Raw genomic sequence first — 15,844 nt, 5'->3', positions numbered from 1 at the left:
AAATCAGATTGCGCAATGTTGTAAATTGTTTAACTCCAATGTTTTCTTACAGAAAATGAGTAACCTTCGTATATAAAACACACATTAGCTTTCCGTCTGTAGCAGCATGGACAAAGTGGTGAGTAGCCTACCTTTACACTTTAATTTGATTCCTGATCTATAGCATAACTCCACAAAGTTACGATGAAATGTAACTTCCTCATGTTATCGTTCCTCCCTTCCTTTTGGCGAGAATGCACAAGAGAATCCTACCAATTCTCTGAAGAGTTTGAAATCTGCCTCACCCCATTTGAATCAGCTGTTGTTTCTCATAGGAGAAAACCATGCAAACATTTAAAAACGATATGCTACTTATCCTTTTATGTGTAAATGCTAGATTTGTTTTTATCTGTATACATTTCTTTTGGGATTCCATGTGCCTGATGACGTGCGATTTAAGAAGTCTCATTTCATACAAGCGCATTGAGAGATCGTCTGTCTAGTCTGAACGATTTGAGCTGAAAACTACCCCCAAGTCCTAGAGTCAGGTTAACAATGAAAAGGGTGCAAACAAGGTCATGGCGTTTATCTGATCCTCTGTTGTATCTCAGGTTTGAACTATTAATTGTGAATCAGGGTTGGGCTCAATTAAGATTTTTGGAATTGATTCATAAATTGAAATTCACCACACTCCTAAAACCTCTAAAGAATGTAGAATTTGAATTTGAGTTGGAGTAAAGTAGAATGTAATTCATTGCAATCGAAAATGGTCTATGATATTGATGATGGCGTCGACATAGATGGTCGCTTCGCGTTCTTAGGAAACTATGCAGTATTTTTTTTTTTTATGTATTATTGCTCACACCGTTACCCCAGGAAATATTAAGTCTTATTACATACAGCCAGGAAGAACTATTGGATATAAGAGCAACGTCAACTTACCAACATTACAACCAGGAATACGACTTTCCCGAAGCGGATCCTCTGTTCGGACCACCAACCAGGACAATGGAGCCGATCCCAGTACGTGACCCAAAACAACGGCGCCGCAGAAGGGGCAGACTGAGCGGTCTTCTGGTCAGGCTCCATAGACGGGCACATCGCTCACCGCTCCTGAGTATACTACTCGCCAATGTCCAGTCTCTTGACAACAAGGTAGACAAAATTTGAGCAATGGTTGCCTTCCAGAGAGACATCAGAGATTGTAACAGTCTATTTCATGACTCACTCGGGATACCTTAGAGTCGGTACAGCCACCCGGTTTCTTCATGCATCGCGCCGGCAGAAACAAACATCCCTAAGAAGGGTGGGGGTGTATGCCTTACGATTAACGAGTCGTGGTGTGATCATAAAAACATACAGGACCTCAAGTCTTTTTGTTCACCTGACTTCCTCATAATCAAATGCCGACCGCATTATCTACCAAGATAATTCTCTTCGATGACAATCACAGCCAAATATATCCCCCCCAAGCAGACATCTCGATGGCCCTGAAAGAACTTCATTGGACTCTGTGTAAACTGGAAACCACATATCCAGAGGCTGCATTTATTGAAGCAGGGGATTCTAACAAAGCTAATCTGAAAACAAGGCTCCCTAAATCTAAAAAGAAACCTAGCCCCATCGCGGACACCGACGTCTAGCTCCCAGACAAACTAAACAACTTCTTTGCTCACTTTGAGGACAATACAGTGCCACTGACATGGCCCGCTACCAAAACCTGCGGGCTCTCCTTCACCACAGCCAACATGAGTTAAACATTTAAACGTGTTAACCCTCACAAGGCTGCCGGCCCAGACGACATCCATAGCTGCGTCCTCAGAGCATGCGCAGACCAGCCGGCTGGTATGTTTCCAGACATATTCAATCCCTATCCCAGTCTCCTGTTCCCACATGCTTCAAGAAGGCCAACATTGTTCCTGTTCCCAAGAAAGCAAAGGAAACTGAGCTAAATGACTATCACCCTGTAGCACTCACTTCAGTCATCATGAAGTGCTTTGAGAGACTAGTCAAGGACCATATGACCTCCACCCTAGCTGACACCCTAGACCCACTCCAATTTGCTTACCGCCCCAATAGATCCACAGTCGACGCAATCGCAATCATACTGCACACTGCCCTAACCCATCTGAACAAGAGGAATACCTATGTAAGAATGCTGTTCATCAATTACAGCTCAGCATTTAACACCATAATACCCTCCAAACTCATCATTAAGCTCGAGACCCTGGGTTTCGACCCCGCTCTGTGCAACTGGGTCCTGGACTTTGACGGGCTGCCCCCAGGTGGTGAGGGTAGGAAACAACATCTCCACCCTGCTGATCCTCAACACTGGGGCCACACAAGGGTGCGTTCTCAGCCCTCCCCTGTACTCCCTGTTCACCCACGACTGCGTGGCCATGCACGCCTCCAACTCAATCATCAAATTTGCAGACGACACTACAGTGGTAGGCTTGATTACCAACAACGATGAGACGGCCTATAGGGAGGAGTGTGGTATCAGGAAAATAACCTCACACTCAACGTCAAAACAAAGGAGATGATTGTGGACTTATTAGAAAGCAAATTACGGACTCCTCTTTAAACCTGCGTATTCCTCCAAACCTCAGTTGTCCTGAGTCTGCACAACTCTGCCAGGACCTAGGATCAAGAGAGACGCTCAAGTCTTTTAGTACTATATCTCTTGACACAATGATGAAAATAATCATGGCCTGTAAACCTTCACCCTATTCCAACTAAACTACTGAAAGAGCTGCTTCCTCATAATAAACGGCTCTCTATCCACTGGATGTGTACCAAACTCACTAAAAGTGGCAGTGCCTCTCTTGAAAAAGCCAAACCTTGACCCATCTTTGAAGACAAACAATGTATAGTCACCCCATCATAGGACACAAGGTGGTAAATGACATTTTAATGGCAACGGACCGAGGCTCATCTGTCCTCGTGCTCCTAGACCTTAGTGCTGCTTTTGATACCATCGATCACCACATTCTTTTGGAGAGATTGGAAACCCAGGTCTCACGGACATGTTCTGGCCTGGTTTAGATCTTATCTGAAAGATATCAGTTTGTCTCTGTGACCCACAAATCAGAAATTTCCAAGCTGTTTTAGGACCACTATTGTTTTCACTATATATTTTACCTCTTGGGGAATTCGGTAAACTTTCAATCATATGCTGACACACAGCTGTACATTTCAACCCCCAAAATTGCAGAAGCTGGTTTCAGACATGAAGAAAACCTACTATTAAACTCGGACAAAACAGAGATGCTTGTTCTAGGTCCCAAGAAACAAAGAGATCTTCTGTTGAATCTGACAATTAATCTTAATGGTTGTACAGTTCTCAAATAAAACAGGACCTCACACAAGAACATATCAAGACCATTTCGAGGACAGCTTTTTTCCATCACGTAACATTGCAAAAATCAGAAACTTTCTGTCCAAAAAAAGATGCAGAAAAATCCATGCTTTTGTCACTTCTAGGTTAGACTACTCAAAGCACTCTTCAGTTAGTGCTGAATACGGCTAGAACTTTGATCATATTACAGTGCTAGCCTGAGACCCTGATTTCAAGGTTTTACTGCTAACCCAAAGCATCATGGGCTTGCTCCACCTATCTGATTTGGTAGTGGGTCACAAGACGCAGGCCTCCTTTGTCCCTAGAATTTCTAAGCAAACAGCTGCCTTTCCCAGGTGGAGGGGTCTGCCTACCCATGTCAGAAACGCAAACTGGTCTCAACTTAAGTCTTTACTGAAGACTCATCTCTTCAGTGGGTCATATGATTGAGTGTAGTCTGGCCCAGGAGTGGGAAGGTGAACGGAAAGGCTCTGGAGCAACGAACCGCCCTTGCTGTCTCTGCCTGGCCGATTCCCCTCTTTCCACTGGGATTCCTGCCTCTACAGTCATGCACCTGAAAATTCTCAACCCCTCCGAGCTCCCTGTTCACCCTCTACTGTGCTTTGGCAAAGTGGGTGGGGTTATATCCTGCGATCCGGCCATTGCAAGCCTCCAAATTTATGCTGCATTAATGTGTGAGGGTCAGTTTGATTCTGGACTTCTCCTGTCCTATTCAAATCTAAGTGTGCTTCTCTAATTCTCTCCTTCTCTCTTTCTTTCTCTCTCTCGGATGAGCCCTACCAAGGACTACCTGACATGAGACGGCCCCATCCAGGGAGGAGTGTGGTAAGGAACCTGAATAACCTCATCACTCAAGGTCAAAACAAAGGAGATGATTGTGGACTTCTGTTATAAAACAGCAGAGGACCTGAGCCCTAGGACCGTACCCTCATGATGACTATCCACATCGACAACTGGACAGTAGTGGAGAAGGTGGAAAGTTTTAAGTTCCTCTAGGGAGTTTTCCTAGCCACCGTGCTTTTACACCTGCATTGTTTGCTGTTTGGGGTTTTAGGCTGGGTTTCTCAGCACTTTGAGATATCAGCTGATGTACGAAGGGCTATATAAATAAATTTGATTTGATTTGATTTGATTTTGATTTGATTTGACTTTGGGAAACAGCAGAGGGAGTACCCTCCTATCCACATCGACGGGACAGTAGTGGAGCGTACACATCACGGACAGGTTTCTTCCTAGGTTTTGGCCTTTCTAGGAATTTGCTTACACCTGCATTGTTTGCTGAAATGGTCCACCCACACAGACAGCGTGGTGAAGAAGGCGCAACAGCACCTCTTCAACCTCAGGAGGCTGAAGAAATTTGGCTTGTCACCAAAACCACTCTAAAACTTTTACAGATGCACAATCGAGAGCATCCTATCGGACTGTATCACCGCCTGGTACGGCAACTGCTCCGCCCCATAAGGCTCTCCAGAGGGTAGTGAGGTCTGCACAATGCATCACCGGGGGAAAACTACCTGCCCTCCAGGACACCTACACCATCCGATGTCACAGAAAGGCCAAAAACCACCCGAGCCACTGCCTGTTCACCCTGCTATGATCCAGAAGGCAAGGTCAGTACAGGTGCATCAAAGCTGGGACCAAGAGACTGAAAAACTGCTTCTATCTCAAAGCCATCCGACTGTTAAACAGCCATCACTAACATTGAGTAGCTGCTGCCAACATACTGACTCAAATCTCTAACCACTTTAATAATACAAAATTGGATGTAAAAAATGTATCGCTAGTCACTTTAAACAATGCCACTTTATACAATGTTTACATACCCTACATTACTCATATGTATATACTGTACTCTAGACCATCTACTGCATCTTGCCTATGCCGTTTGGCCATCGCTCATCCATATATTTATATGTACATATTCTTATTCATTCCTTTACACTTGTGTGTGTATAAGGTAGTTGTTGTGAAATTGTTAGATATTACTGCATGGTCGGAACTAGAAGCACAAGCATTTCGCTACACTCGCATTAACATCTGCTAACCATATGTATATGAGCAATACAATTTGATTTGATTGACAAGATGGTCAAGTGACCACTTTTCTTCTTCATTGGCTGATTGCTTCCATCTCATAGGAATCCTCACCCAGTTGACTACCCTAAAGTGGTTGAAGCCATCATTGGCAATGTCCATGCTAAAACAGGTTATATCAATGATGAGTCCTCTATCTCTATGACAACAGGCACAACTCGGATGAAGTAATTTTTTTTCAAAGTTGCTGAAATGCCACTTGTGTCCACTTATGTGCATTCATAACAACCTAACCATTACGAAACTTCTATTGGATCAAGTAAGTCTCACGTAGCAAATTAGCAATTATGTTTTTTGTTGACCAAATTCGATACCCTCATGGACCTCAATACAAAATGTTCTCACTTCATGGGCTTATTTTTGTGGACAGATTTTGCAGGCAGAGTAAATCCTCTGGTGCAATTAAAATAAATTCCACTCAGTTATAAAACATGAGAGTTTCATTGAATCTGACAGGTCACACTTCCAAATACCAAAAAATATGTAACTTTTCTCTGGAAACAATGTTCATATACTCTTTTAACCTCAGTGCTTGGAATAGCCAATTATATTTCCACCAAATTTGATCTCTTCTTTTTGAAGCCCTCAAGCCAGGATCAACTTGTGGGTTAAACTAATGTATTCTGGGAAATGTAATATTTTCCCCATATTGAAGGAAATGTAAGTGATTTAGTTAAATTATTGGAATATTCGCATGCAGTGTCATGTTATGTCTTGTCCCTGTGCTTTCTCTTCTCTTCGTTTCCCCCTGCTGGTCGTATTAGGTTACTATCTCTCTATCGTTCCGTTCCTGCTCCCAGCTGTTCCCCATTCTCCTAACGACCTCGTTTACTCTCTCACACCTGTCTCTTTTGCCCTCTGATTAAGTCTCTATTTCTCTCTCTGTTTCTGCTTCTGTCCTTGTCGGATTCTTGTTTGCTTTGCCCTTGTCCCGTCCTGTCGTAATCTGCCTCTTCATCAGATGCTGCGTGTGAGCAGGTGTCTCTGTCCTCTACGGCCCGCGCCTACCCAGAGGGACCTGCAGTCTGTTGCCGCTAGCCCTGCAATTCTCCTCTACTACTAGAAGGAGGACTCGCCTGCAAAGATAGAGGATTTATGTTTTCCCTGTTTGGACATCTCCTGTAAAGATTGAGGATTTATGTTTTCCCTGTTTGGACATTAAAAGACTCTGTTTCTGTTGAATCGCTGTTGGGTCCTCACTCACCTGCATAACATGCAGGTTTTGTTAACTTTGATCATTAATTTGATTGTTTCAACAATATTTTATGTGCATGTATATAACAACACGTTTGATGTTTTGTGAACAAGTATACAGCTAATATAGAATAGAAGAGACATTTTCATATTACTGAATTCAATTCTATTTCCTTAAATTCAATTCCATATCCTGTTTACGACTTCACTTGGAATTCAATTCAAATTCAATAATTTAATTGGAATTTATCAGACATTCTCAATTCAATTCTGAATTGAGCCCAACCCTGTTTCCTATGGAAGATTGACAGTATCATTTAAAACAACTGAAATTCCCATTAGGGTCAGCATTCTCTGATGTGACCCTCCAAACATCTTTGAGGTACCATTTGAAAGTTTGCATTTCTATTGTGTTCTCATTTTAGTACATTTAACAGACAACATGACTCCCACCCTGTATTCAAGAGCATGCTGAATTGGGCCCAACCCTGCTGTGTATCTCTTCCGGGAGGAAATCACAAGTGTACCCCAGACCAACCCCACAGATTGTGAAATCAGACTGCGATGGAGAATTCTGGTCAACAGGGGGGACCTTGCCACCGAGGGAGAACATACAGCCGTTACTCAGAGGAGCAAGTGTAAGTACTATATCTCTTCATGATTTTCATATGCCTGGAATTATATACTGAATCAACTTCCTATTGACATTTATTCTGTAGCTCATCTCACTGTGCACACAACATTTAGAGCTAAGTTCACTGGAGACAATAATATATTTAGTTTCAGTCAGAATGTTTCTCTTGTAGGCATGCATACATAAATTCCTAAACAATCTAATCTGAATTCTCGCTCCCTCTCCCTCTCCCAGCAGTAGGAGTCAGGGAGAAACTCCAATCAGAGCTGAGGGAAGTGCGCGTCATTGTGTGATGGAACCCCAGCAGGACAAGAGGTGCGGAGCCAGTGCCTCACACACTCCTATGTGGAACTCTTCATCACCGAAGGCAACATCCAATTTCACAACGATAGGTATGCTGCCACGCGAACCGTAAGGTCACCATCAGATATGCCCACTGCTAATGAGGAAGCAACGATCAAGCATGACAATATCTTCAAACCACCGATATCTCTGGATTGGCCTCAAGTAAAAAACAACCTGATGAAGGGACCCGCAGGCTCACGGAAGATGGCAATTGTCCAGAAGTTTGTCTTTAACTGGGCCGAGGACAGAGCCAATCAGGAAGTTGACTCCTTGTTTGTCTTTCCCTTCAGTGAACTCAATTGGCTAATGGGCCGGAGCTTCAGTCTGAGTGGCCTCATCAGCCACTTTCACTCGTCCATGATGTCGGAGAACGAGAACCCTGGTCTGGATCTGAGTCGGTCTAAAGTAGACTTCATCTTGGACGGTTTGGACCAATTCAACCTTCCCCTGGACTTTGAAAGCATATCAGTGGAGTCTGACATCAATAAGGAGATGCCTTTGCCCATCCTCCTAGTGAACCTCATCTGGTGTCAGCTGCTTCTTCCCTCCGCCTATGTCTCGGTGATCACCAGGCCTGCGTCCGCCAGTTTCATCCCCATTGACGTCCTCCCCCAACAACAGTGCTTGACAGAGATAAGGGGCTTTGACGAAACCCAGAAGAGGGAGTTCTTTAGAAATAGGTTTGGCGATCAGAATCTGGTGCACAAAGCTATCTCCCTAGTCATGAAAGCTATTGCCCTAGAGTCATCACGGAACCTCTGCAACCTGTATCAAACACCGTTGTGCTGTGAGATGTTGGCGGCCATTTTAGAAAACACTGAGGCGGGAGTGTGTGTCGAGATAGTTGCGTCAGAGTGTCTATACACTCACTTTTTGCTTGTTCATATTGGTTTGAAGAACGATCAAAATGGTGAACACTCAGAATCAATCAGAGAGGTTGTTCGTAAGCTTGGGATGCTGGCTTTTCTACAACTGGAAAGAGGAAGCATCATATTCAGCGAGAGTGATGTGATGGAACATGGAATCGACGTCTCCAAAAGTTCCATATTCCACAGGTTGTGTAGGCTGCTCATCGCAGGGCGTGCGATGTACCTGGAGGAAATGTACCGCTTTGTGTACACAGGCATTCAAGACTACCTAGCTGCCCTGCACGTGTTTCTCACCTACACAAGTAAAAGGAGAAACCTACTACTCCAACCTACTACACTCCTTGATCAATTGAAAGGGACGTTCAGGGGAGCAACCCTTTTAGACCTCCACAGATGCTCCGTGGACAGGGTTTTACGGAACATGCACGGAACTTATGACATCTTCCTCTGCTTCCTCCTTGGCCTCTCAACAACACCCAACCAGACTCTCTTAGATCTAGCATGTCTAGGGAAAGGTTTAAAGGTCACAGGCTCCAAGGTGATCACAGAGATCACGGCGGAATACATTAAGCAGACGATCAAGTCTGAGCCTTACCTTCAGACCACCGTGGCACTTTTCCGCAGTCTGCCGGAGCTAGGGGACGCCTCGCTGGGCAGGGAGGTCCGACGCTACCTGACCTCCGAGTCCCGGTGGGGGTTCCTGCTGGAGCCCGACCAATGCTGGGAGCTGGCGGACATGCTTTAGGCAGGCAGGGAGATGGAGAGGGAAGTGTTTATGGAGATGGAACGTTTGAGTTGGATGCGCCGAATGAGCATGTGGAGAATGCAGACTGTACTGGGGGACAAACACTTGCAGGTCTACTAGAAAGACATCATTGCTGTATGAATGGTCTATTAGGGAGACATCACCAAATATTGTACTGCCACATCTACCAAAATGCCACTGCAGTGACTGTTGAGGGATTTCAGTTTAACTGGGATAGGGGGACGCAAATGTCCCATTTGGCCAATTGCCAGGGAAAATGCAGAGCGCCAGATTCAAATAAAATACTATAAAATTCAAACTTTCATTAAATTACACATGCAAGATAGCAAATTAAAGCTACACTCATTCTGAATCCAGCCAACATGTCAGATTTCAAAAAGGCTTTTCGGCGAAAGCATAAGCAGCTATTATCTGATGATAGCACAAAGAGAGTAGCATATTTCAACCCTGCAGGCGCTACACAAAGCACAGAAATAAAATATAAAACATGCCTTACCTTTGACAAACTTCTTTTGTTGGCACTCCAATATGTCCCATAAACATCACAAATAGTCCTTTTGTTTGATTAATTCCGTCCATATATATCCAAAATGTCCATTTATTTGGCGCGTTTCATCCAGAGAAAAACAGCTTCCAATTTGCGAAAAGTCACTACAAAATATCTCAAAAGTTACCTGTAAACTTTGCCAAAACATTTCAAAATACTTTTGGAATACAACTTTAGGTATTTTTAAACGTTAATAATCGATCAAATTAAAGACTGGTCTATCTGTTTTCAGTGGCTTCCTCTGCTTCAAATACACTGATCTGAAACATGGGACAGGTGAAAGCAATATTGTGGATGTATTTGCTCTCAGCAGTTCTGTTTTTTACCCACATTAATTCAGATTAAGGAAAGGAAACTATTGAGATTCAACTACTGTTTGACCCAGCGTGCACTGACCCTCAACTTCCACCCATGAATTGGCCAATATCACCCACACTCACTCTTTCCAAATCCTTGTGATTTGGTTTTCAAAAGGCCATAACAAATACACTGTACATGACATAACTTAATTGGTATAACTTTTGAAATCATGGGGGTATTTTATATGGTGACAGACTTACAAATACATATATGCAACCCCCCCCCCAAAAAAAAATTGCAGGAGCAAATTAACAGTAAATGCATTAAACGAATGGGCCATTCTTGATACACCCTAGAAAATGTTGAGCGTGAAAAACCCAGCAGCGATGTACACAAATACAATCCATTGTCTCAATTGTCTCAAGGCTTAAAAATCCTTCTTTAACCTGTCCACCCCCTTCATCTACACTGATTGAAATGGATTTAACAGGTGACATCAATAAGGGATCATAGCTTTCACCTGGATTTACCTGATCAGGCTAAGTAATTTTTTGTACACTCAGTGTATGTGTGTAATATTATCACATCTGACATTAACTTAATTACTGTTTAAAGGTTGTGCATTTAACTTGTAGATACTACATTAGCTATAATATTTTTAAAATGCATTACTAATTGCCATTCTATTAAATCAATGAAATCAGAATTAAATGTACTGATGTTAATAATTGAAACTTAAAAACCTCTTGGAACTACCGCTCCCGGGAGAATTGTCATCAACTGACACTAATTAGCATTACGCAACGGACAAAAAATATTACTAGAAAATATTCATATTCATGAAATCACAAGTGAAATATATTGAAACACAGCTTAGCCTTTTGTTAATCACCCTGTCATCTCAGATTTTGAAATGATGCTTTACAGCCAAAGCAAGACAAGCATTTATCGATAGCCTAGCATAGCATTATGCCTAGCTAGCAGCAGGCAGCTTGGTCACGAAAATCAGAAAAGCAATCAAGTTAAAGAGTTTACCTTTGATGAGCTTCGGATGTTTTCACTCCCAGTTAGATAGCAAATTTTCCTTTTTTCCATAAAGATTATTTTTGTAGCCAAAATAGCTCCATTTGTTCTTCACGTTTGGCTGAGAAATCGACCGGAAATTGCGGTCACGACAACGCCGGAAAATATTCCAAATTAGATCCATAATATCGACAGAAACATGGCAAACGTTTTTTATAATCAATCCTCAGGTGTTTTTCAAATATCTATTAGATTATATATCAACCGGGTCAGTTGGCTTCTTAGTAGGAGCGAGAGAAACAATGGCCGCATTTGTCTATTACGCACAAATCACTCTGAGAGCCACCAGGTGACCACTTACGCATTTTTCTAAATAAAAGCCTGAAACTATGTCTTGTGACACTAGACACATTAGGGAAGCCATAGCAAAATTAATCTGGTTGATATCCCTTTCACTGCTCAATAGGGATGCATAGGAACACAGAGGTTTCTAAATTAGAGTCACTTCCTGTTTGGATTTTTCTCATGCTTTCGCCTGCAATATCAGTTCTGTTATACTCACAGACAATATTTTTACAGTTTTGGAAACTTTAGAGTGTTTTCTATCCTAAGCTGTCAATTATATGCATATTCTATTATCTGGTCCTGAAAAATAGACCGTTTACTTTGGGAACATTATTTTTCCAAAAATGAAAATAGTGCCCCCTAGTTAATACCACAAATCCTCACTACACAGATGAATATCTGGCTGTCCTTGTCTCCAGAACCTACGAACCAACAAGTTTAGAGACATTATATTAAGTCATTATATTAAGTCTTCAGCATTTAGTACAAGAACCAAGTGTCTACAGGATCCATTTGTATTTTACAAACTATGTTTTAGTTAGATTTGTTTCATCCACTCATTTCCAGGTGCCTTCCTTCAGTGACACAGTCAATCAAGTTCAGAACTTCTTATTGTTAGCCAGTTTACTCAGAAACACATGGGGAAAACATATTTAGTATGTTTAATATCTCTGCCTGTCTGTATCTGTCGCTCTCCCTCTCTTTCACCTTCTCTCTCACCTGTTTGTCTCAACTGTTTATGATCACAAGGTCCGCTCCTCTCTTTATACATTCTGCTCTGTTCTGACTCCAAGTTTTCTTCTCTTTAAAGAGGTAATAATGGCTAGACTTAAATATCCTCCAACCGACAGGGCAGCATCCTGCAGAAGGACAGCATATTGGTCAATGCAGTCATATAACTTCAATATATGACAAAACTTTTTTCACATCAACTCAAATTCTCAGTTATTTGGATACTATACAACCGGGGGTGCCTCAGCTAGCTCGTCGAGCTTCCACACCGTAGCTGGCTCGAGAGCTCGTTTTCCCTCGGTGAGCTCGGCCGGCGCCCACCCCACGTCATGCTTCAGCTGGCCATCAGGCTCCCACACCTCAGCCGGTTCGTCAGACTCCACGCCTCTGCCGGTTCGTCGGGATTCTACTCCCCAGCCGGCATGTCCAGCGCCCATTCCTCGGCTGGCCCGTCAGGCTCGCCCAGGTGGTATGCCGGGTGGCGCCCCTTGAGGTGGCGGTACTGTTGCGCCTGCTCCCGCTCTCCCTCTCTGGCGCTCGAGGGCGCCAGACTGCCTTCGTTATGCACACCTTTCACCATCATTACGCGCAGCTGCGCATCATTGGACTCCATTACCTTGTTGATTGCCCCTCCTATATTTATCTGTTCCTTGGTTAGATCCCAGTGTCAGCATTATTGTCGTTATGTGTTCTTGTCCAGATGCTGTCCTGTTCCATGTCCGTTGCCATTAAAGGGTCACTCCTTGTACATGCTTCTTGTCTCCCAGTGTCTGTCCTCAAAGACTGTTGGAAGCATCAGGGAGTTTGTTTTAGTTTTATTTGGTGACGTCGGGTCCGGATGCTATCACCTAGGGAACCGGTGGTGCCTCAGCTAGCTCGTCGAGCTTCCACACCTTAGCTGGCTCGAGAGCTCGTTTTCCCTCAGTGGGCTCGGCCGGCGCCCACCCCACGTCATGCTTCAGCTGGCCCTCAGGCTCCCACACCTCAGCCAGTTTGTCAGGCTCCCACGCCTCTACCGGTTTGTCAGGATTCTACTCCCCAGCCGGCTTGTCCAGCGCCCATGCCTCGGCCCCGTCAGGCTCGCGCAGGTGGTATGCCGGGTGGCGCCCCTAGAGGTGGCGGTACTGTTGCGCCTGCTCCCGCTCTCCCTCTCTGGAGCTCGAGGGTGCCAGACTGTCTTCGTTACGCACACCTTTCACTATCATTACGCGCAGCTGCGCATCATTGGACTCACCTGAACTCCATTACCTTGTTGATTTCCCCTTCTATATCTGTCTGTTTCTTTGGTTAGATCCCTGTGTCAGCGTTAATGTCGTTGTGTTCCTGTCCAGACACTGTTCTGTCCTGTCCATTGTCCTTGGTTAATTAAATGTTCACTCCCTGTACCTGCTTCTCATCTCCAGCGTCGTGCTTACAGCTCTGATATTTTCCTTTGTAACTGGTGTTTCTCTTCAGCCAAGGTATTGTAACGGGTTTGCAGCTGGGCTCTGTTTGTAGTCATTGTGTTAAAACGTGCCTGAAACTGGTCTCTGTCTTTATTCAAGGCGTTGAAAGAAGTCTCCAGTTGGTCTCTCTCCTTAGTCATGTTTTTGTAACTAAGTTCTTCCTTTTCTGAAGTATGGTTGGCCGTTAAAAGAGAGAGTTCTGGACAGTTGATTGTAGTGATTGTCATCTGTGATGGAACAGAGAACAAATGTACAATTTTATGTTTCTTTACACACACACTGACGCTAACACACACGGACATACACACTCACACCCTACCACCCGTGATTTTTGAATAGTCACAGTGTACAGAGAGACTTATGACTGGTCAGCAAGAGAAGACAATGCAGTCCCAGAGAAACTGAGGCCAGTCTGTAAGGCTGACAGTTCTGATTCCCAAGTGTCAGTCCTGCAGGTGTCGAGAAACAAATATAATATACACCTGATTTGGTCCTACTGTATCTATCTTAGTCTTTCCAGCTGACCAGTTTCTCCCTCATAAACCAATGCTGTTCTGATACCAAAAGGAACTGATGCTGTGGTTTCCCTCACACACACACACAGACAGACAGTAACAGCATTCTGTCCTCTACTCCCATTTCCATTAAATTATTTGGTTCCAATTCAAAAGGAATTTGTTTTGTGTGAAATGTGTCATTACTACATAGAAAGACACCGTATAATGATTTTGAACATGATTCTGATTGATTTATAAAGCCTTGCAGCATTTCATACATACTTAACAGGTCAACAAAAAAAGGACAACAAAAAGTCAAGGTATTGGAGTGGCCATCACAAAGCCCTGACCTCAATCCCATAGAAATATGTGGGCAGAACTGAAAACGTGTGTGCGAGCATGGAGGCCTACAAATCTGACTCAGTTTCTCCAGCTCTGTCAGGAGGAATGGGCCAACATTCACCCAACTTATTGTGTGAAGCTTGTGGAAGGCTACCTGAAATGTTTGACCCAAGTTAAACCATTTAAAGGCAATGCTACCAAATACTATTTGAGTGTATGTATACTTCTGACCCACTGGGAATGTGATGAAAGAAGTAAAAGCTGAAATAAATAATTCTCTCTACAATTATTCTGACATTTCACATTCTTTAAAAAAAAAGTGGAGAGCCTAACTGACCTAAAGACAGGGAATTTTTTACTCAGATTAAATGTCATGAATGGTGAAAAACTGAGTTTAAATATTTTTGCCTAAGGTGTATGTAAACTTCCGCCTTCAACTGTATATATTTTTATTTTATTTTAATTCAGGCTGTAACACAACACAATGTGGAATAGTCAAGGGGTTTTAGTACATTCTGAAGGCACTGTATGCTCTTCAGGAGGTGAAGATATTACAACCAAACAATTCAATAAATGTTTACAATCCCTTAAATGTTATGCAGTTGTCAACGGTTTTAGCAGAGCTGTGGTCTCCTTGACCCCCAGCAGGGAAATCGAACGGTCTGCACTGTATTGTGACGTCTTATTGATAACAGCCTACAGAAAAATATAGAAATGAAATAGCATAGAGTGCAACAACTCACTATGGTATCGACAGATTTAGTTTTTTCAGACCATAGCAATCTAAACCAAAGTATTGGCACCCTTGGCAAAGATGTAAAAAAAAATCTGTATGAAATAAATAATACAAATATTGAGCTGTATTTGTATTTTATACTAATACAATTTCTCAGAGAAAGAGATTTTGTTTATCAAGTCAAAAACATTTTGCAAAAAAAATGGTCAAAACCCTTCAATACCTCACCTTGCAAGGATAACGACCTTGATCCATTTTCTAAAATGTTTTGTCTGGAGACTGAGATGGCCATTGCACAATATTGATTGTGGTCAGTTTATCACTTCTTTGTGGATTTTGATGTATGCTTGAGGTTATTGTCTTGCTGGAAGATCCACTTGTGGCCAAGTGTCAGCCTTATTGCAGAGGCAAGCAGGTTTCTGGCAAAAATGTATTCGTACTGGGTAAAGTCCATGATGCCGTTGACCTTAGCAATGGCCACAGGTGCAGGGGAAGCAATTAATATCCCCATTTCAAGGGCCGTAACCAGGGTCTGAGTTTTAGTGATGACATGAATAAGGGAAATGTCCCCCCCATTTACTGCATTTCTATACAATAAAATACACTTTAAAATGATATTTGGAGAACAGCAGACCATA

At 43.0% G+C, this 15,844-nt stretch overlaps 2 protein-coding genes across 3 annotated transcripts in view; one reads left to right on the top strand and one right to left on the bottom strand.

The window, feature by feature from the left end:
- Positions 1-28: 28 nt before the first annotated feature.
- LOC135559479 (NLR family CARD domain-containing protein 3-like) lies at positions 29-14,756 on the top strand. Of its 2 annotated transcripts, none has more exons than XM_065024708.1 (3): positions 29-118; positions 7,091-7,263; positions 7,497-14,756. In XM_065024708.1, exon 3 carries the CDS (start codon positions 7,689-7,691, stop codon positions 9,216-9,218), a length of 1,530 nt encoding a protein of 509 aa, XP_064880780.1. In that variant the 5' UTR covers positions 29-118; positions 7,091-7,263; positions 7,497-7,688; the 3' UTR covers positions 9,219-14,756. The 2 variants fall into 2 exon arrangements, with proteins under 2 accessions (XP_064880780.1, XP_064880778.1); XM_065024706.1 differs by having other exon boundaries at positions 7,494-14,756.
- Positions 12,593-15,844, bottom strand: part of LOC115137529 (uncharacterized) — a 33,207-nt gene continuing 29,955 nt past the window's right edge. Inside the window, exons 5-6 of the mRNA XM_065024095.1 lie at positions 13,080-13,198; positions 12,593-12,835 (exon numbers count right to left, since the gene is read on the bottom strand). Coding sequence (XP_064880167.1) covers positions 12,593-12,835; positions 13,080-13,198 — 362 coding nt within the window. The remainder of the gene's footprint in view (positions 12,836-13,079; positions 13,199-15,844) is intronic.

The sequence above is a fragment of the Oncorhynchus nerka genome, linkage group LG11 (assembly GCF_034236695.1).
Source record: "Oncorhynchus nerka isolate Pitt River linkage group LG11, Oner_Uvic_2.0, whole genome shotgun sequence".
Classification (NCBI taxonomy): domain Eukaryota; kingdom Metazoa; phylum Chordata; class Actinopteri; order Salmoniformes; family Salmonidae; genus Oncorhynchus; species Oncorhynchus nerka.
Note: the sequence above shows the minus strand (reverse complement) of the source record. Positions and strands in the feature narration are given on the sequence as shown.

What these genes read in the sequence shown, in the direction of transcription:
- LOC135559479 (XM_065024708.1), top strand. Translation starts at nt 7,689, where the DNA reads ATGCCCACTGCTAATGAGGAAGCAACGATCAAGCATGACAATATCTTC.